Raw genomic sequence first — 22,247 nt, 5'->3', positions numbered from 1 at the left:
GTCACGTCCATACTGCTTAACAGCAAAATCACAAATACATTTTTAGATTACTATCGTTCCTTAATTAAATCAAATTGGTCTATAATCCAAAAACTGGACCCTTGCTAAATTTAATGTATAAATGCTTTAGAGAAAAAAAGGTATAGCCATAACTAGAGCTTTTCATCAATTATTTATTGTCATAATCAAATTTTGATTCAATTTTGATTTTAGTAAAAGAACAGAAGACAAGAAATACAAAAGCAGTGTATAAATGCTCCAACTAGATCTGCATATTCACATTGCAGTGGACAGATCAGTATAAAAATAAGACCCCAGAAAATAAACACTTGTTTGACAAAATATATCATTTTCTCTCAGTGCTACATTGACGATTTCTCTTTACATATTAGTATAAATGACATAAAAAATGTCCAATTCTTCAGCTGTATAACATAAGCAGTGAAGCTTCCAATATATTGCAAAATATTTACATTTGTTAGTTTTATTACTTCAAACTCTAAGCATCAATACCAATTGCTGAATTATAAACCAGAATGCAAAACATCCACCACTGTTGAATGCCATTTGCAAAGGCTGCATCTACGAAAGCCGCTTAAATGCAAAGGAAATGAATCAATTGCAACGATTTTAAAGGTATCTTCTTTCTCTATAAAGAGAGATTACATAAAACATAAAAGATCCACAGTGCAGATACAAATACTTTCATAAGTAAAAATACAATTGCTGGCTACTAATTCCAATTATTACTTTTGAAAAAAACATGCTGACTGGCAAAATGAGACCCACAATTATTCCTTCTGCTTCCAAAACAGCAATGACTAAAGACTTCAAATACTTGCCCCATAAACTTACTCGAATTGATAGATTCTCCTGCTGTTTGAAAAATAATGCCATTTCTATTCCAGAAGTGCCAGTCGAATACTGAATTATATTAAAAGGTCAATGCTTAATGCTTTTTATGAAGCAAAGCACTTGGCTTTTACTCTAATGGACTCAGCCATGGAAGGCAATTGGCAACGTTAGAACATACTGTACTGGTCTACCATGAATTACATATTTATACAAAATTCAAAAAGTGGTTCTGCTCATTATTTTCGGTTAATAAGTTACATTACTTGGCATAATTCCCCAAATATCTTGCACAGTCACATTTTGCATGGAAAAATTCCACACCTAATAACTTTAAAACTTGAAGATTGGCCAGAAAAGGTTGGATAATCAACTCTGCCTCTAAAGAAGCTTTTCATACTCAACTTTTCTCTTGGCATGAAATGTCTGAATTACACAAAATGGCTCAACTGTCTCTCACATATTTGTGGAGGTCATTGTTGCTAAGTGAGCACACAAACCATTTCAAGTGTATGTTCTGACAGAACATGCGTTATGGTCACGCCCTGATATTTCTGGGAAAGTTTAAATGGAAATGAAATGCTGTGGCCCAAAGCACTGCTATTTTTGCTTTGAGGTCACATGGCACAGTTTGTATTTCCTTTACTCTACCACATATCCTCACCTTAAAAGCAAAATTACCGGTCTAGATATCCAGACAAAAAAATAAAAAATATCAAGATATTATATAATGGTGGCCCATAAAGGTGTTATGAAGTAAGTGATACATGGTCAGTTGAGCAAAAGCTTGATCAAAGATATGGGTTCTAAAATGGTACTGCCTCAAAACATTTCCCCCACAATGACCCCATTACAAGGTTTGAAAATGCTCGAGAACCTCAGTGAGCAGAGAGATAATAAATGCCTGTTAAAGCAAACGCAGCTGTTGAAACTTGGTCAAACCCGTGGCAGTCATTACTGCCTTGGATCTTGTGACCCTCTTTTCAACAGGATTTCCCAAAGTAATGTGGTACAGGAGAAAAGAATTGTGGAGAGGTTTAGAAAAAAAAAAGCATTAGGATCTAGATAGCTTAAGGGACGCTCTTCAAATCAAAAATCCACAAAAACAGGGAATTTGCAAGAGACCAGGGAAAGACAAGCGCAAATATTTGGAAGAGATGTGGAAGGGAGGGGGACATAGGAGGGCGAGAATGAAACTTCCAAGTGGTGATGTTCCCACTGCTATCCTGGTTCTTGCAGTTGGCAATTAAGGATATTAAAGATGCCATCTAAAGGAGCTTTGATGAATTTTTGCAGTGTGCTTTGTACATGGTACTCTCAGCTGCTACTGAGTATCAGTGGCGCAGTGTGGATGATCATGGATACTTAGGTATTTTCTTACCAACGGAGATGTTATTACACACCTCTAGAGCAGACATTATTGGCTCCCGGCTCCAAAAGAGTGAGGGGTACCATCTATGCATAACAAAAACCATTTATGGATCTTGCATCCAGGTGCAAATGCACATCCCACCAACTCCACTCCATTTTGAAGTTCAAATAGTATTTTAATAGTATAACTATTTACAAAACCTGACATTACATCCCAGTATAAAACTTTGGGACTAATTGTCCACCCACAATGCTCCAATGCTCTTGCAATTGGCTACTGGTGTGACCATCTTGCACCTTCTCCACAGTAAAACAACTGGGGACCCCCTTTAAGCAAGCTATCAAGACTTGTTATTCATCAGTATTCAAAGTTTTTCAATTTAAATATCTAAAATCTTAGGCTAGTTTCATCCAAATACAAAAAAAATCAAAACGAGCCCAAACAAATGCCAAGGTCACTCAGCTCAGGTAAACTGGTACGACACATGCTTAAAAATCTACATCTAAAAGCATAGAACTGTGAAATAAAGTTGCATTCTGTATAAAGCAGTCCCTCAAGAGCTCACCTGATCAAAGGTATTCACTGTCGAATTCAAGGCCATTGGTAACGCAAGTACCAGATTGTTTCATTTTTCAACTGTGGACCAAACAGGGGGTTTAATTGGGACAGGATTGCAATCAGCCAGCTGCAAAATCAAAAATGAAAACAACAATTTATCAGTACATTTTAAAAGGAATATTTTCAAGCTATATGAAAAAGATCACCTACTTTAACAATGCAAATGACAGAATTGTTTATAATAAAGGTCATTCCAGGTTAGCTTCAGATGCATACTGAAGGTTCTTATTGCGCAGTAGTGTTTATACCTTTGATGAAATGACCTGGGATTTAAGTCCTCCCTACTCCAGGTTGTGTATAATAACATCCAAACAAGTTGATTAGAAAATATCCACCAGCAACACAAAAGTAGCAGTTAAACAATATGAAAATGTTAAAGTAAAGATTTGAGACGGCCCAGGGAATCCCTTGTGGACTCAGACCTGTAAAGCCCCTCTCAGTTCATCCCGGAGATCGCACCCTTTGGAAGTCTGGAATAAAAACCTCTTACAGACAGTTTAGTTTAATTTTAGGCATGCCCTTTATTCACTAATAGCATCACTGTTACAACATAACACTGATACCTATAAACTAAACTAACTAGGTTCAAGTGCTCCAGCAGGCTACTCCGATGTACTGATACAACATGGCTTCCTTTATACAAAAGTTTGAAAGAAATTGCATGTTCCTAATTATACAGATAACAATGAAAGACAATTCATAAAGAAGAAAAGTTAATTGACAGATCTGTGCGCGCTTGACTGATCACTTCTACAGGCCTTGAGCTATCCATCAGGTGGGAAAAACAAATCCAGCCGAGTTCGACATCTGTTGTCGAGATAAGTTCCTGGAAAGAAGTACCAGTCTAAATTAAAGTGGGAGATGTCATAAGGTAACCTTGCACAGCTCATATGTCTGATATCATTGTTTTATGAAATGGCTTCTTCGCAAGGAGGGCAAGCTTTTGACCATAAAATGGCTTCCTGACAGATTGAACAGATTCTGACACAATGTTAGGTTTAGAATAATTTAAATTCAAATAAGACATAAGATCTGATTAGTTAGAATTGACAATGGGACAGTCTAAGGTCTGTAGAGTGTTCTGCAAGAACAGCAAGTAAGTTAAGGCTTCATCAATACTACCTTTTACAGAGTTTGTATATAACAACCAGTAATGGCTACTCAATATCATCATAAAGTCCCAAAATGCAATTAAATTCAATCCATAGCAGATAAGCACTAAGAGTTAATTTTCTACTAGCTCCAATAGCCATCGGCACTAAAATGGTCTCTCTCTCGTGTCCTTTTGAACTCTCAATTCAGGGTTTTGTAACAGCAATGCTTTTTCCTTTGTATCTACCCCACTTGCAAGGGGTAATAAGAATCCATTATAATTAACAGCACCTGACCGTTAATTACAAAGCTTTTAATAGTACAGAGTTCCATTTCAGGGTCAGAATCAAACACTGTCACATTAATTTCACAAGGGAAAAGCTGTGAATGTTATCACTTGGTGTCCTGTCTACAGTACAAAACTCATGTAGTTATACTATCTTTTGGTTACAAGACTCCAAATAATTAAAAGATACCAGACAATGTACATTTCTATTATTCAGTCCTGCAATACAATGAAATGAAATCAAAACACTTTGACATATTGCTGGTAACAAATTGTGAAAAACCAGATGTTACAAGTGGTAACGGTTAAGGTGAAGTGTAATGCTTAGAACCTTAGGGTACTCCAGAGTCAGAGTCACAGTCTGACAGCACAGCCCAAACGGATCCATGCCAAGCAAAATGTCCATCCACACTAACCCCATTTCCCTGCATTTGGCCCATATCCTTCTAATCATTTCCTATCCATGTATTTGTCCCAGTGCCTTTTAAATGGTTGTTCATGTATCCGCCCCAACCACTTCCACCTGCAGGCCTTTCCATGTGTGCCGACCTCTGCATAAAAAAACGTTGCCCCTCTGGTTCCCTTTTATTAGATTAGATTACATACAGTGTGGAAACAGGCCCTTCGGCCCAGCAAGTCCACACCGATCCGCCGAAGTGCACCCACCCAGACCCATTCCCCTACATTTATCCCTGAACCTAACACTACGAGCAATTTAGCGTGGCCAATTCACCTAACCTGCACATTTTTGGACTGTGGAAGGAAACCGGAGCACCCGGAGGAAACCCACGCAGACACGGGGAGAATGTGCAAACTCCTATCCCCTCTGACCTTAAACTAATGCCCTCTTATAGTTAGTTCCCCAATTAATGGGAAAAAGACTGAGGGCTTTCATCCTATCCATGACTCTTATGATCTTATACACCTCCAGAAGGTCCCCCCTCAGTCTCCTATGCTCTAAAGAAACAAGTCCTAGCTTGTCCAACCTATCGCTGTAACTCAGACCATTGCTTCCCGTAGCAAGGTGACCAAAACTGAACATTATATTCCAAGTGCAATCTCACCAACATCTTGTACAACTGCAACATAACTTCCCAACTTCCAGACTCAATATCCTGACTGGTGACAGCCAGTGTGCCAAAAGCCTTCTTCACTGCCCTGTCTACCTGTAACTCCACTTTCTGAGAATTGTGCACCTTAACTCCAAGATGCTTCTATTCCATGACACTCCTTAAAGGCCCTAGCATTAACCATGAAACTCCTATCTTGATATGGCTTTCCAAAATGCAGGACCTCACATTTATCTATATTGAACTCCATTTACCATTTCCCGGCCCACTTCGCCAAAGACATCTCTGAAATGACTTAGAGTACTCAGACCGCTTGGTACCACGGTAACCCACAAACCTACCAACACAGTTCAACAGCGGCTGATGAAGCTAAAAAGGACTCTAAACAAACAACCAGCAAAACGAATGCCATTTATAAAATACCCTGCAAGGACTGTAACAAACACTACGTCAGACAAACAGGCAGAAAACTAGCCACCAAAAGACATGACCCACTATCACTAGCATCCTTATGTACGGATGAAGGAGGACACCACGTCGATGGGGACAACACATCCATCCTAGGACAAGCTAAACAGAGACACACATGGGAATTCCTGGAGGCCTGGCATTCAAACCAGAACTTCTTCAATAAACACATCAATCTGGACCCCATTTACCATCCTCTGAGAAGAACTGGAAATATTATCACGCATCTGAAAAGACCAAGAGATACAAATAGAAAGCAGAACATAACATCAGCGCTTCACTGGAGACACTCTGATGATGTTACCTAGCATGATGACGAAACGTCTGAAAACAAGCCTTCCAGCTCAGCGAGTAAACTTACAACCTGAACCTCAAACAGAACTACAAATAAGACCATAAGACATAGGAGTGGAAGGAAGGCCATTCGGCCCATCGAGTCCACTCCGCCATTCAATCATGGCTGATGGGCATTTCAACCCCACTTACCCGCATTCTCCCTTAATTCCTCGATACAAGAATCTATCAATCTCTGCCTTGAAGACATTCAGCGTCCCGGCCTCCACTGCACTCTGCGGCAATGAATTCCACAGGCCCACCACTCTCTGGCTGAAGAAATGTCTCCGCATTTCTGTTTTGAATTGACCCCCTCTAATTCTAAGGCTGTGTCCACGGGTTACATTTTCCTGGAAAGACAAAGTGAGGACTGCAGATGCTGGAGATCAGAGCTGAAAATATGTTGCTGGAAAAGCACAGCAGGTCAGGCAGCATCCAAGGAACATTTTTTTAATGCAGAGGTCGGTACACATGGAAAGGATTCCTGAAGAAGGGCTCATGTCCGAAACGTCGATTCTCCTGCTCCTTGGATGCTGCCTGACCTGCTGTGCTTTTCTAGCAACACATTTTCAGCTACATTGTCTTTCCAACTTGGTAATCTTTTCATCACCATGGTATAAAATTATCAAGTACAATTTATTACAGCAAATGTAATTCTAGTGCAGTGACACAATTGGCTGGTATCAAATTCTTAAACAAAAGCACTAAAATTGCCATTACTTTATTCCATATTATTACATTGTATATATTATTCCATTTATTCTTCGACTTGCCTCAGTGATCATGATCAGTACTTAACTTTTAAAAACTTTCACTGCATGAAAGGTCCCAGGTGTAAAAGAGTTAGATGAACGTCAAATTTGATAGACCATGTTTACCACTATTGCAACAACTTAAAAATACTAAGACACATACCACTGAAGTTAAAGAAAACAGGAACATGCTTGACCTTAAATCACAAGCATATTCAGTCCTTTGACCCTTCCTCTGATTCGTAGTGCAACAATACATTATAGTTTGTTACATATTGCAAAGCTGGAATCCAAATGAGTTTAACAAAACATGAATTCATTGACAAAACAGGAGGAAGACTACCCAGAATCTAGGAGGTTTCTTAAATAATTGACAACCAGACTAATTCTAACTCGATCACAGGAATATTTATTGTTCGAGTTTTATAACAGCCACAGTCCATCGCAAGTAATCAATTGCTGTTTCTTTGCCACTTCCCATTTCACCATAAATTGTTCTACTGCACAGGTCACCAACTCTTCCAAAAATACCCATGAAAAGATTTCACAATTGACCACACGAAGTAAATCACAGAGCTTACAATACTTAGAATAGAACAACATTGAGCAGTCCTTATCTTTTCCATCTCCACTTAGCCCAGCCCATGAACCAACTGTCACAACTTCAACAGCATACAATTTCAGGTATTGTGTACAAAGTGTGCTTTAGTAACTTTCAGAATAACTACAATACAACATTTTGTAGTGATGTCATGCTCACTAAATGGGTAAACAGATATTTTCTGCCATATTATTTGTAATTATAAAATAATTCTTCAGAAATCCTCCTGTGTAGTAACACAATTTTTTTATATGCCAAAAGCTTGATAAGTGCAAGCACAGGTTATGATAGCATAAAATAATGAATAATTTATTTTAATCCACAACACCTTTTGTCTGCCGGTCCTTAATTGATTGGTCTATGCCAGTAAAGTGTTAAGGGGTTAGTTGCTCTACTGACCTTCAAGAAAGTGGGTTTCCCAGGGGTAGGGAAACCTGTCTTGCCGGTAGAATGTAAAAAAAATTTACATTGTCATCTCCTGCTATTTGGAGTAAATTTACATTCTGAGTAAGAGATGATAATTAGGAAGAACATTGCCATTAAAATGCTGAACACACCCTGCAGTTAAAAAAGCAATTTACACCAGATCTTGCCATTAAGGAATGATCTACATCACATTATGTTTTGAAATAATCAAATCATTACATTGTTTCTTGAGTGGCATGTGACTATGGGGAAGTGGCTGGGAGTTGTCTTGTGGGCATTACTGACTGTGATGTGAAATCTTGCAGAAAGGAACTACTGGCCCCTTTGTTGAGAGCGCTTTGCTTGACACACTTCACAAGCATTGCAAAGATTGTTAAGTGATCCTCCGAAAGCTTATAGTTGCTTAATAAATTTTGGCTGTTCACAGAAGTTGGCGTATTGTAGTTGCATCAAATCTCAAGAAAAAGAACCTAACATAAGGAGAGAGGCTCCGATGGTGGATGATACCTGGCAATAGGTAACTAGTGCTGTCGATAGGGCTGTTAAGATAATGGGGTGGGATATGCGCGGGATGGGACACAGAATTTCAGTTGGAAGGAAGCTTTTAAAAAGAAATCAAAAAGAAACAGAGGTGCAAAGAGGAAAATGATATTCAAAGTATCAAAGAGTGGACAAAAACCTGACAGATGGAATTAAAGTAGCCAAGTGAGAGGTCATGTACCTCGAAAGAATCAAAAGACAGGCTATTATTTGAATAGTGATACTCCCAAATCATGCAGGATCAGGGTGATTGATGAATGATCAGGGTGCTGTCAGGCATGAAGCATCTGCTAACATGCAAGTACTGAAGGCAACAAATGAAAAAGCTTTTTTTTTTGCGGAACAGAGTGCGGGAGAAGCGTGGTCTTTTATTGGACTTTAAGAGTAGGGAATTTTTGTTACAACTGCCACACCCTAGAGAAGAGCACGGTTTTGGTCCCCGTACTGAAAAAAGATATGCTAGCATTGAAAGCAGTTAAAAACGACATTCGCTTGGCTGATTCTTGGGATGAAGTGTTTCACTTATCAAGAACTATTAAACAAGTCTTTATTCATTAGAAATTGAGAAAGAAAAGAAAGAAGATTTTACTTTGAAACATACAGTTCTGAGGAGGACATAGAGTAGGTGACGACAAAGCCACTCATGGGGCTCATCTCAAACTAGAGGACATTATTGCAGAATAAGGATTACTCAAGTAAAACTGAAGTGTGAAGGCCTTTCTTCTCTCACAAGATAGCGAAGGCCTGGAATTCACTCTCTCAAGTGTAGCAGCTAGGTCACTGGAAGTACTTAAAAAGGTGTACAGATTTTTGAAATCCAGGAGTTGAGGCCAATGAGAAGAACTGAGGATTGGGATGGGGATTGGTCACAATGTTGTAGAAGAGTGAGACAAGCTTGAGTGCCGAGAGGAGAATCAGGCCAATTTCTCATGTTCATCTGAAAGCACAAGGAAAGGGATAGAGCAAGTGATGCACTTGTAATGGCCAGTTAGGGGTGCTAACAATGCAGGTGAGACTGGTGAGAACAAAAACACAAGTGGGGCCAAAGTTACTGCTGCAGATGTTGTTTCCATCTGCATAGGAAGGATGCAGATGGCATGAGAGAAGGGGTCATTAGATAATGCAATTGATAAGACTGGACAATGACTTGATATACTTATTGTGTGCTACAAAATACAATGGATTTTAAATAAAAGCTTTTAGAAAGATTATCAGGTGAATTAAACTAGTAGATGGTAATAGATGACAGCATCTATTATCTATTAATTGTAAGAGATGATACCAGTGCATTACCACGAGAGCCCACGTCAGAGAAGTTTGTCCAATAGGTTAGAGAACACAAAACACAGCTCGTGAAATTGACAGTTTATTGCAAGCAATATCGCTGGAAGAGAAACTGACTAGGCTGACACAGAACTGACAGTCTGTACAGGTAGATCAGAATTTCTCTTCCCAGAACGGAGGATGAGACTAGTTTTTATTATAATGCTGCACAATGAGGCTGATTAAGAAATGGGGAAAATACAATGTATCTGGAAATGGAGTAATTTAGTTAAAAGAATGCTAATTGGAAAATAGTTATCAGGTGAATGAACTGTTCCTTCACACAATGCAACATCCTGACAGTATCGATGGTTCCATTCCTTGTTAATGTCCCCTCTGAAGTGGTGAGGTGCTTCCACTGTCTTGTTCTGGGAGCATGTCCCTCCTGTTGCCTCTGCCTGACCTGCTCTTTGCGTGGCTTTGGTATTGCTGGGTTGTGAAAATGCCTTTGGGGCTTTGAGATATCTGTAGTGCTCTGTCAGTGTTAGTGTCAGCTTAAAGTGTATTCCCCTGTCTGCGTGGGCTGCCTGATTTGGCTTGTGAGCCTGCATAGGCATTGAGTGTTTTTTGGTACCATTGGCCAATTTTGCTTTTGTGGGCCTATTCTCAGTTGGCAGGGTGGCAGATCTTTTCCCACAGTCTACATAACATAACTCCAATGAATACACTACCACACAGGCTCAAGACTGGAATTCTAAACAAGGACTGTATAATAGAACAAGATTAGTCGTTAGGAATATGCCTTTGATGATATGTGCTAAATTAATAACAAGATCTGAGAAATGTCATAATTGCCCCTCAATTAGCATTGAGCCTCAAATACAAACACTTAACTAAGACAACAGTCCTTAATTAGATTCAGATCCCAATAAAACCACAGATGTTTGTTTTTTTTAAAAATACTCGAGTCCATTTCGCGCACATGGATTCCGTTAAAGTTGTTGGTGAAAGAATTAGAAACCCTATATTTACTATGGTCCTGCTGTAATACAAGCGAACTTGACTACAGATATTTTGCTGTCTGTTGGTCTTGTTAACAAAGGTATACATGAAACCAAAGGCGTGAATTCACCTTCTGGAGGAAAAGGGGAGTGATATTTGATCTGCAGGATGAGTCCAAGCAAGAAAACAGAAAGAAGTTGGCAAGATCAGCTTTTAGTCATGTGCTGAGTGGGAAGGTCAGAAGAATGGAGCAGTTAGTATCTCAGTCTTGAGATAAGCCTTTAAAAAAGGCACCAAATGGGACAAAAGATAACTGTGGGCTTGTGCAAGGAAGGCTTATGCTTTGAACAGGCAGAGTACCAAAAGGAGGACAGATTAGTGTTAGAAGAGTTTATAAAACAACAAAAAAATGCACAATTTGCTCTTCATAGATGGTAAAAAAAGGTGGAGAAAATAAAGGCCATGGCGGTCTGGATCTAGAGAAGAAAGTGAGGACTGCAGATGCTGGAGATCAGAGCTGAAAACGTGTTGCTGGAAAAGCGCAGGTCAGGCAGCATCCAAGGAACAGGAGAATCGACGTTTCGGGCATGAAACGTCGATTCTTCTGTTCCTTGGATGCTGCCTGACCTGCTGCACTTTTCCAGCAACACATTTTCAGGTCTGGATCTAGAGCAGAGGCAAAACATTCACATAAATGAGAGAGAATTCAGGTTACACAGGCACGTCAATTAGATGACACATTCACACTAAATTGTGAATAAAAACGATAATACTATGAGAAAGGGTGCTAATGCTGCACTCCTTTAGTCCTGAACTAAATGTGTGAACATTGGTCGTGGTTCACAGTCAATTCAATTATTATATTAGACCTTAAACTAATTAGCTGCCATGTGATCAAAATCAACCATTAACTCTCCTCCATAATTCACTTATTAACATTTGTTCAAATACCCGCATGAGGAAAAAGTATCTATCCTTTCAAATAATCTTTTGATAGCCACAATTCATCCGTGATTGCAGTCACAATCCAGATGATACTAGTTTTACATCTATTTTTGAAATCTATTGCAGATTTATCAATCATACTGACAAATACAGTATACTGTTGCAAGCGGGTATCAGAGCCACCCCGCATTTGCCACGGGACTATGCCTACATCGGTAAAACTATAGGAATTAATTGTGTGTTTTAAACGGCAGCCGCAGCTTAAACCCACAGAACTCAGCAGCTGCCGGTCTGCCCACGTGACCGGGAGATGGGAGCCAGAGGACAGATCAAATCCACACAAGGCCTGACACTAACCATGACTCATAGACCGAAACTCTGGAGCTAATTAATATGGAAACCCATCTCCTAATCAAATCAAGAGACTGACTGAACCATCCTGACACAAAGGACAGGCATCCACCAGACAGGAACGAACAGACTAATACACACCAGCACCCCAAGGGAACAAAGGGGGTGCCTTCCTCCAGCCCTCTCTGAGAGACACAAGCTGGACCCATTTACATAATCCAATTAGCACCCTATTGTGTGTACACTGCAACTCCCCTGGGACGGCAGGAAACCCACCATTTGCACCTACTCCAGCGATGATGGGGAACTATCATCCCATTCATACTCAAAATCCTCACATCCTGACAAAGAAAGGTATGTAATGTGTAGCAGCGCGTGGGAACAGCAGAACAGCCGAGATTCGGACCTCTGTTGGTCTCCACCGGTGTTACTGTATCAATAAACGTTACCAATTGTTGAACCTCACTCTGGGCTCGGACTGATATCATTTCATCCACGCTAACACTGTTTAGAAAAAGGGGCACAGAAAATTCAATGCTATAAATGTGACCTGTGGCACCCGAGGAATAAACAGTTAACACATTCATTATATTTGAATTCTAGCACATCTTGATAAATTTGATTGACAGATTATGGTCACAACCAAAAAAATAAATTCAGGACCATTGACCAATTCATCTGTAGAGCTTCATGTCACAATGGTAAACAGGAAGTTTGGTGCTTAAATCCCATTAACATCCTACTAGTGTGGTTAAAAGTACTTTGAAATGGGCTAAGAAGCTCAAAGTAATTTCTGCAGAACCAATGAAAACATCATACCAGTGAAAGTAATGTTTATGCATCATAGACCATTGATTTATATTTTCATAAAGCTTGAATAATAATTTGTTTTTGATATAAGCAATAGTGTCAACCACTGTAGCAGTTACTGTCCAACAAATCAACCGTTTCCAACCAGAAGGAATGCACATATCAATTGTTTAGGAATTTATTTTTAGCCTTTTCGAAAAAGACTTCAGTAGTACAATAGTACAAACAGAACAGCAGAAAAAAAATGAAAAAAGCCCAGAAAGAGAAACAATTGGAGAAAAAAGTCAAGAGAATAGTAAAGATAGAGATTTCATATCCTTATTAAAAGAAAAATTCAAGTCTTTCACAACCAAAGAATTCTAAAATGAAGTGATCAGATACACGACACGCTAAAACTACAGACATTTGGTTATCTATAAACACCAGAATGCTTCAGTGATCAAGAGGAATGAGATTGCAAATTTTGTTAAACCTGCACTGTTCATTTTGTTAAGCTAAGAACAAAGTGCAAGTGTTAACTAGCTGAATAAAACAAATCAATGACAAGAAAATATCCTTGACTGAACCTTTCAGTGGAGATGACCAGGGCACAATACATTAAGAGCGCGATAGCCATAGCACAAGACACTTTCCTCAGGAAACAAATCTTGTAGTCAGTGCTGAAAAGTAGTTATTCAGCCTAAGGCACGAAAAGAAATTTAACATAGACCAAGTAGCTAAAAACATTGACAGCAAACAGCTGTTCAGCCTGAGCATCTTATGACTCCACAGAAGGGAAGAAAGTTCAAGTAATTAATTTCTATTGCCACTTGTAGACACAGTCTGTCTTTATATAACCAGAGTCCACAAGCCTATTGCAGACCTCAAGAACATTTAAAAAGGACACATGGGTTAGTTGAGCCAATGGATTTGACTTCACATTCAAAAAGTCAAAACTCCCAGAAATAAGAACATTAGAAAGAGTAGGCCATGCAGCCTCTCATACCTGCCCTGCCATTCAACATCTGCCCCTCGCCTCAATTTCCATGCCATCTTAATGTATATCAACTCTGATAGCTCAAAAATCTGATCACTTTTTAAAGACTCCCAGGGATCTAGCCTCCACAACCTCAGAATTCCAGACATTCACAAACCTCTTGGAGAATAAATTCCTCACTATCCGTTATAAATGAAAGTTTCTTTATTCTGTAACTATATCCCCCAGTTCAGAATTCTTCCACTAGTGGAAATATCTTCTCAACATCTGCCAAGTTTCAAATGTCGAGATACGTTGCATTTCCAGGCTGAGAGTTAGACTGGGCATTTTGACCACTCAAAAATGTACACATGCTGGCAATATCACACATGCAAGGACACTTTCTCTGCAAAAAAAAAAATAGCCTACAGTTCAGCAGAAAATGTCTTTGACAGAGTTGATTTGTCAGCCAATCAGCATTTCTTTCCTCCTGCAATATAAACTGCCATAGTTTGAAACTTGGCATTCTTGAGAGTGTCCTGATTAGTGCAAGACAAATTTCAACAGATTATTTTAATACTACAATCAGCAAATTTCAAGCAACAACAAAGCAGAACTCTATTGACCAATTCAAATTAATTAGTTGGGTTGCATGAAAGTGCCACAGCAAAGTCACTTTGTGCAGTGCAACAACACAAGCGGTAGCTAATATAAAATAACGTGACAAAAGGGAGACTCCTCCTCCTGACAAATTATTTTAAGTGCAATTGATTTTATCATTATCCATACAGTCAAATCTGAGAGACTACTAAATCTACTTCCCTTATTCTTAACCTTGATTCAGATAGACTAATAAACATGTGATGAGAATATGGAATCAGCTACCTGAGGTAAGCACATATAACATAGTGTATTTAAGTGGAAGCTAGACAAGCACAAAGAAGGGTATGGAGGAAACATGAAACAGGTTTGAATGCAGCATAAACATCAGCCTTGAATGGTTGAGCTAAATGGCTGGTCACCATATTAATGCAATACTGAATAAGGTTCATAGGAGTGTTCTCAGACAACATTATGGTTCCTGTCCTCCTTGACAGAAATAATCATAATGGAAACAAACTAAAATAAAAGATAAAGAATCTTAATCTTTGCATCATGTGATAAATAATTCAAACTTTGTCATCTTTGATACAATAATCTCAAACAAACCACTGGCATTCTTTCATTCAAAACCTATTTAATCTGCTTGATCTATGTTAACAATTATCTTCAGTCCGCTTAGTATTACGACTTATAAGAAACTGAACCAGAGGATCTGCAAAGTTGAAATTTAATAGTTACAACATGGGATTCAAGCCAGGCAACTAACTGATCCAATATCTTTAGGAATAGAGATAAACTATATTTGAACACAATGACAAAGCAAAGCTTCAGGAAACTTAAATCATACAATACAAATACTACCCATGAAAACAGAACACTAAGTGGTAAATGTAAAGACTTAGACAGTAGATTCTAAAGAATTGTTCTAGCTTGAGACCAGAGAATAAAAACATTCGCTACCCAGCCTCAGGCAACATTTTGCAAGCTAATATGATTCCTGCCGGTGGATAAGTCAAATCTCAGAAGGAAACATAGCTTAATAGATCATATTATTGCAGTTGATTACTATGGTGGTTAGTTCACAGAAACATGCAACAGAGAACAAAGATATTTTTTAATTGAAGAGTGAGTTTATTGCACTAGAACAAGCTGTATCTATTTCCGGATTAGTGGTGCTGGAAGAGCACAGCAGTTCAGGCAGCATCCAAGTAGCTTTGAAATCGACGTTTCGGGCAAAAGCCCTTCATCAGGAATAAAGGCAGTGAGCCTGAAGCATGGAGAGATAAGCTAGAGGAGGGTGGGGGTGGGGAGAGAGTAGCATGGAGTACAATGAGTGAGTGGGGGAGGGGATGTAGGTGATAGGTCAAGTAGGAGAGGGTGGAGTGGATAGGTGGAAAAGAAGATAGGCAGGTAGGACAAGTCCGGTCAAGTCAAGGGGACAGTTACTGAGCTGGAAGTTTAGAACTAGGGTAAGGTGGGGGAAAAGGGGAAGTGAGGAAACTGTTGAAGTCCACATTAATGCCCTGGAGTTGAAGTGTTCCGAAGCAGAAGATGAGGCGTTCTTCCTCCAGGCGTCTGGTGGTGAGGGAGTGGCGGTGAAGGAGGCCCAGGACCTCCATGTCCTCGGCAGAGTGGGAGGGGTGTTGAAATGTTGGGCCACGGGGCGGTGTGGTTGATTGGTGCGGGTGTCCCGGAGATGTTCCCTAAAGCGCTCTGCTAGGAGGCGCCCAGTCTCCCCAATGTAGAGGAGACCGCATCGGGAGCAACGGATACAATAAACGATATTAGCAGATGTGCAAGTAAAACTTTGATGGATGTGGAAGGCTCCTTTAGGGCCTTGGATAGAGGTGAGGGAGGTGGTTTGGGCGCAGGTTTTACAGTTCCTGCGGTGGCAGGGGAAAGTGCCAGGATTGGAGGGTGGGTTGTTTGGGGGCGTGGACCTGACCAGGTAGTCGCGGAGGGAACGGTCTTTGTGGAAGGCAGAAAGGGGTGGGGAGGGAAATATATCCCTGGTTGTGGGGTCTGTTTGGAGGTGGCGGAAATGTCAGCGGATGATTTGGTTTATGCGAAGGTTGGTAGGGTGGAAGGTGAGCACCAGGGGCGTTCTGTCCTTGTTATGGTTGGAGGGGTGGGGTCTGAGGGCGGAGGTGCGGGATGTGGACGAGATGCGTTGGAGGGCATCTTTAACCACGTGGGAAGGGAAATTGCGGTCTCTAGAAAAGGAGGCCATCTGATGTGTTCTGTGGTGGAACTGGTCCTCCTGGGAGCAGATCCGGCGGAGGCGGAGGAATTAGGAATACGGGATGGCATTTTTGCAAGAGGTAGGGTGGGAAGATGTGTAATCCAGGTAGCTATGGGAGTTGGTGGGTTTGTAAAAAATGTCAGTGTCAAGTTGGTCGTCACTAATGGAGATGGAGAGGTCCAGGAAGGGGAGGGAGGTGTGATATCTATGACAGATAAAAAGTTCTTAAACAGCAAGACAAATTTTCAAATGATCTTTTTAAGAGATAGTCAACTCAAGAAAATTTAACTTCCACCTCAACTCAGTATTTAGATAACCCAAGTCCTCCAATTCCTTCTCCTTGTAAAATGGTGCCCATAAACATTTTCAGTTCGAAGAAAATTTGTCAAAACTAACTTGGAAGTTCACATGAAGACACTTTGGTTAGGGTGACTGGCTCCCTTGAACAAACACACGATGTTCCTGCTTGGAGCTTTTCTCCCTCCTGAACAAAATCCTTGAATCTTCTTTTCTGAAGTCAAAACTAAACTGTGGCTTTACAGCCTTTTGTAAACTCAGCAACAAACACTCAATCCATTAATGCCAGAAGGGTTCGCCAAAGAATTTGACAGCAGTCACATGTCTTCTTGAATTGGTGCACTTTGGACACTTTTCAACTGACTTTTTAAATCTGTTTAAAACAATGACCTTCGCAAATCTGACCCATATCCTTCTGCTTCTATTTTGAAATTCAGAATTGAAATTATTGACATATAATACATCTTTTTGGAGCTTGGGGTGGAGGAAAAGAAAACAGATTCTGTAGTCACTATTGTTGCTTCCATTTCATTCTTTGCTAGTCCACTGGTTTACTTGGATTTACTGTCTCTATCAAAAAAGGCTTTCCTGTTTTAACTACAATTTAGTTAACTACTTGTATACAAGGTAAGTACTTTCAGGAACAGAAAATATGCGAACGTGGGACTTTTATACACTTTCATTTTCAAAGTACATCACATTGACCATTTTGTATTTCATAGTGCCACCTGCTGGTCTTTTTCCCAATGCTGTAAATTGCAGATCTAAAAATAATCAATCAAGTTAGTCAAATCTATAAATATAAATGCTAAAATAACTGAATTTTGAGCAAAGTGACAATTGTGGAGTTACATTTGACTATGGCGGATTACCAGATAAATTATTGAAAGACTAAAGTAATTGAGAAATAATCCAAGCTCTTATCTTCATCTGATTTGATACACATTGCTCAATTGACATGACCACAGTAGTTTTTAGGAATGACCAAACGTCAAGCAGGCAATAGAGGGTTACACTTGAAATTGATTGCAAGGATCTGGAACAGGATACAGTTGGATTTGCATTCTGTAATAAAGCATTTATGCAATTTTTTCATGTATGAATGTAGTCTGGTAACAATTTCTACATTATATCAGTGTTAGCTCCAATAATTTTTACATAATTAACCTCTCCAATAGAAAATCACCCACAAGGAACTGGAGTGAAAAAAATTTCATTGCATTCATCCCTTTCACTAATTCAAATAAACCAAAGAACCAATGCCTGAGAACAAAAAAAACAAATTGCTGGAAAAACTCAGCAGACCTGGCAGCATTTCAGCATCAGAGTCTTACAGCAGGGAAAAAGGCCCTTTGGCCCAAACTGGCCCATGCCGACCAAAACATCCCTTCACGTTAACCCCATTTCCCTGCACTTGGCCCATGTCCAAATGCCTTTTATATGGACCCACCTCAACCATTTCGGTATGTATATCACTAAAGAAAAATTGCCCCTCAGGTTTCCTTTTATTCTTTCCCTTCTAACCTTAAACTAATGCCTTCTTTTCCATGATTCCCCAAACCTGAGAAAAAGACTGTCTGCATTCACCCTGTCCATGCCTCATGATCTGACACACCTCTAGAAGGTCCCCGCTCAGTCTCCTACCCTCTAAGGAAAACAGTACTAGTTTGTCCAACATCTCCCTGTAACGCAGGTTGCTGAATCCTGGCAACATGCTTGTAAATTTCTTCTGTACTCTATCCAGTTTAATAATATCCTTCCTTTAGCAAGGTGACCAAAACTGAACACAATACTTCAAGTGTCGTCTCATCGACATCCTGTACAACTGCAACATAACTTCCCAACTTCTATATTCAATGCCCAGACTGATCAAGGACAGTGTGCCAAAAGTCTTCTTCACTGTCCTGTCTACCTGTGATGCCATTTGCAGAGAACTGTGAACCTGAACTCCAAGATCCCTCTGTTCCAGTACATTCCATTCACCATAAAACTCCCACCTTGATTTGACTTTCCAAAATGCAAGACCTCACACTTATTGATATTAAACTCCATTTGCCATTTCTTGGCCCACTTCCCCAGCTAATCAGCACCAACCCTGTGGCACTGTACTAGTTACAGGCCTCCCGTCTGACAAACATCCACCTCTGCTTCCTACCATCAATCCAATTTGCCGGCTCACCCTAGATTCTATATGATTCCAAAGGAGCTTACCATGCGGAACCTCATCAAAGGCTTTACCAAAATCCATACACACTATGTCTACCGCCCTGTCCTTATCAACCTTCCTGTTCTGAAGGAGGATCACTGGACCCAAAACGTAACTGCTTTCTCGCCACAGATACTCCCAGACCTGCCAAGCGTATCCAGCAGTGTGCGATTTTGGCACTAATTCAATTGTTTCCACTGCCAACATACCCTGTCTTAATAACTGTACAGACAGGATCAGAACCACCTTATACGATTCAGTTCAGATACATTCTAGAACAGCAAATTCTAAGGTCAACATTATTTGGTGGAGTAAGAAAAAATATGCATAATCAATGTGGCATAAAAGAGTGCTTACAGCAGCGTTTTTAGTTTGTAGCTTTTTAAAGTTTGTCACTTGTAACGTAAACCTCCAGAAGCAGCAAGTACTTTGACAGTCACATTATGAGACATTCCTCTGTAAAAATATCAATATTTCAAACATTTTACCTTTCAAATTGCAAGAGGATATACATGGGAAGTAATAGTGTGACCAATATAAAATTCAGGAAATGTGGTTTTAATTATATGTTTTATCTGAAGAATATACTGCTGTTGTCTTTCTTAGATAATGTGCTTTTGGCCTAACAAGAGCATGGGTTTCATTTTGTGATCGCCAAGCAACACTTTCAGAAGAATCATGACAGTCTTCTATTCAGACTTCTACCATTATACTAATATTCATAACTTGCTTTCAAGGTCAAATAAAAATAACTAATTTTGAAACAAGATTAAATGTATAAAAATTATTCAAACTGACGGTCCATAAATTTAAATTCAACATAGATCAACATAGTTTGGATAATGAAGAATTTCTAAACAGGGATTGCTATCTTTAACACATTTAATTGGAAAGTAAATTATCAGTCCATATTGTACTTGAAATAACCTTCAACAGGAAGTGACTTGTTTATACTCACAAAAGATAGCAGCAAACAGCACTTGTCACCAGCATAGTGTTAATAACACTGGAAAAAATAGAACATTGAAGTACATGGTTCAGATTATTTGTGTTAAATTTAGCATTTCTTCCTCAAAACATTGACCAGTTTTCTCCAAAATTATGAAACTGATTGAAAGTAATTAAACATTTCCATTCAGTACCTTTTACTCATAAAACCACATCGGTTTAAAGGCAATGTTATTGTGTACACAAGGGTCAGATAACACCCCTGTAACCAGAGGTTAATTCCATTTTCCCAGATTAAATGAACACCAGTAGAAAATGTGGTGCACTTATTTCTATGCCAGAACTAATGCTCTGCTGTTCCATACGATTTTACGTTTTTTTTCTACTAAATATGAAAATTAGCGTGCACTTAGTTCAGCATTACAATATTGCATTACACAAATTGCAATATTTCCTCCAAAATGTGCAGTCAATTTTGTTTTTATCTTTGACCCCAGTAAACCACTAACCACATGTATATTGCAACAATGCTACTGTAATTTGGAACAGTAATATTTAGCACCAATAGTATCACACGTGGTTTAACAAAAACAATTAACATTTTAAAACAAAGTTACAAATTGTTTCAAACTCAATCAATGAAAACAAAACTATAATCAGAACACACCCCTGAATCATTCTTCTAGAATTAAATAAACAAGTTAGCATTTGTTGGTCATCTTTCAAAACGATTCCTGCCCTCTCTTGCACACCCACCTCCCTTATCATGGTTTAGTCCACTCACTTTCCATTCCGTTGTTTCCCATTTCTCTCCAAAACTTAACATTTACTATGGCCAAGGCAAACTACCTTCATCACCTACTTTTCTCATACCGCACCAATGAGAGAATACAACAATTGACTCGATACGCATGGCACTTTCTTAAGTTAAACCCATTCTCAAAAGTACAATGTTACTAGTTACTTATTTCTTTTGCTCTCTCTTGCGTCAAAGGGGTCGCATTGTTGCCAGAAATGTCTCTTTGCCCCAGTACTGGGCCATTCTCTTAATCCCCTTTAATGGAGAAGCTTCTCTCCCACATCCACACGACAGGACGGCACCCCTCACCTACACCTACACCCCCAGCCCCAGCCCCAGCCCTTTAACTGAGTCGGCTTTACCTTCCTCAGCTTCGCAAAGAGTAATCTACCGCCTGAGCCGGTGCCCCACCCCCAACCAGCCTCACCCTCTATTCGGTCCTTTCGGGATGAACCAGGGCACAACACCGCCCACAATACCCCAGAAAACAGTGAGAACGATGATGGGCACCGTCAGACCACTGTAACCCATGGCGAAAATTCCAACCCGTCTCCCGGAAACCAGCCACAGGAAATGACGTGCGCAGCACCGCCTCCTTCGGTCATGTGCCCGATCCGTACCGGACATCACACAGAGCTTCTGACTGACTGACTGCAGGCGACATCCAATCAGAAGCGTGGAAGGAGCCGGAAGCCCCCGCTCCGTCGGCCCCGCCTCAATCTGACTGTTGGGGTGATGTGATGTGATGTGACGGTTGGGGATCAGCCCTGACCCTGGGAGTTGAGAATGTGTTGCTGGAAAAGCACAGCAGGTCAGGCAGCATCCGAGGAGCAGGAGAGTCGACGTTTTGGGCAAAAGCCCTTCATCAGGAATGAGGCTAAGAGCCTTGAGGGGTGGAGAGATAAAGGGAGGGGAAGGTGGCTGAGAGTTCAATAGGTGGATGGAGGTGGGGGTAAAGGTCGGACAGGAGCGTGGAATGGAGTGGGTAGGTAGGTAGGTAGGAAGGAAGGAAGGAAGGAAGGAAGATGGACAAATAGGACAGATCATGAGGGTGGTGCTGAGCTGGAAGTTTGGAACTGGGGTTAAATGGGGAGAGGGGAAATGAGGAAACTGGTGCAATCCACATTGATGCCATGGGGTTGGAGGGTCCCGAGGCAGAAGATGAGGTGTTCTTCCTCCAGGCATCAGGTGGTAAGAGATTGGCAATGGAGGAGGCCCAGTACGTGCATGTCGTTGGTGGAATGGGAGCGAGAGTTGAAGTGTTCGGCCAAGGGGCAGTGGGGTTGGTTGGTGCGAGTGTTCTGTAGATGTTATCTGAAGCACACTGCAAGTATGCGTCCTGTCTCCCCAATGCATCGGGAGCAATGAATACAGTACATGACGTGTGGAAGTGCAGGTCAAAATTTGGATGTGGAA

The 22,247-nt window shown here is 40.2% G+C and overlaps 1 protein-coding gene across 1 annotated transcript; it reads right to left on the bottom strand.

Moving 5' to 3' along the window:
- Positions 1–159: 159 nt before the first annotated feature.
- Positions 160–21,415, bottom strand: atp6v0e1 (ATPase H+ transporting V0 subunit e1). The gene is made up of 4 exons (XM_072591009.1): positions 21,259–21,415; positions 20,043–20,090; positions 2,790–2,909; positions 160–649 (listed from the first exon to the last, which is right to left on the bottom strand). The coding sequence occupies exons 1-3, from the start codon at positions 21,360–21,362 to the stop codon at positions 2,816–2,818; spliced, it is 246 nt and encodes an 81-aa protein (XP_072447110.1). The 5' UTR covers positions 21,363–21,415; the 3' UTR covers positions 160–649; positions 2,790–2,815.
- Between the last annotated feature and the right edge of the window lie 832 nt (positions 21,416–22,247).

This window comes from Chiloscyllium punctatum, chromosome 20 (genome assembly GCF_047496795.1).
Source record: "Chiloscyllium punctatum isolate Juve2018m chromosome 20, sChiPun1.3, whole genome shotgun sequence".
NCBI classification, from domain to species: domain Eukaryota; kingdom Metazoa; phylum Chordata; class Chondrichthyes; order Orectolobiformes; family Hemiscylliidae; genus Chiloscyllium; species Chiloscyllium punctatum.
This window is presented reverse-complemented; position numbering and strand designations above follow the sequence as displayed.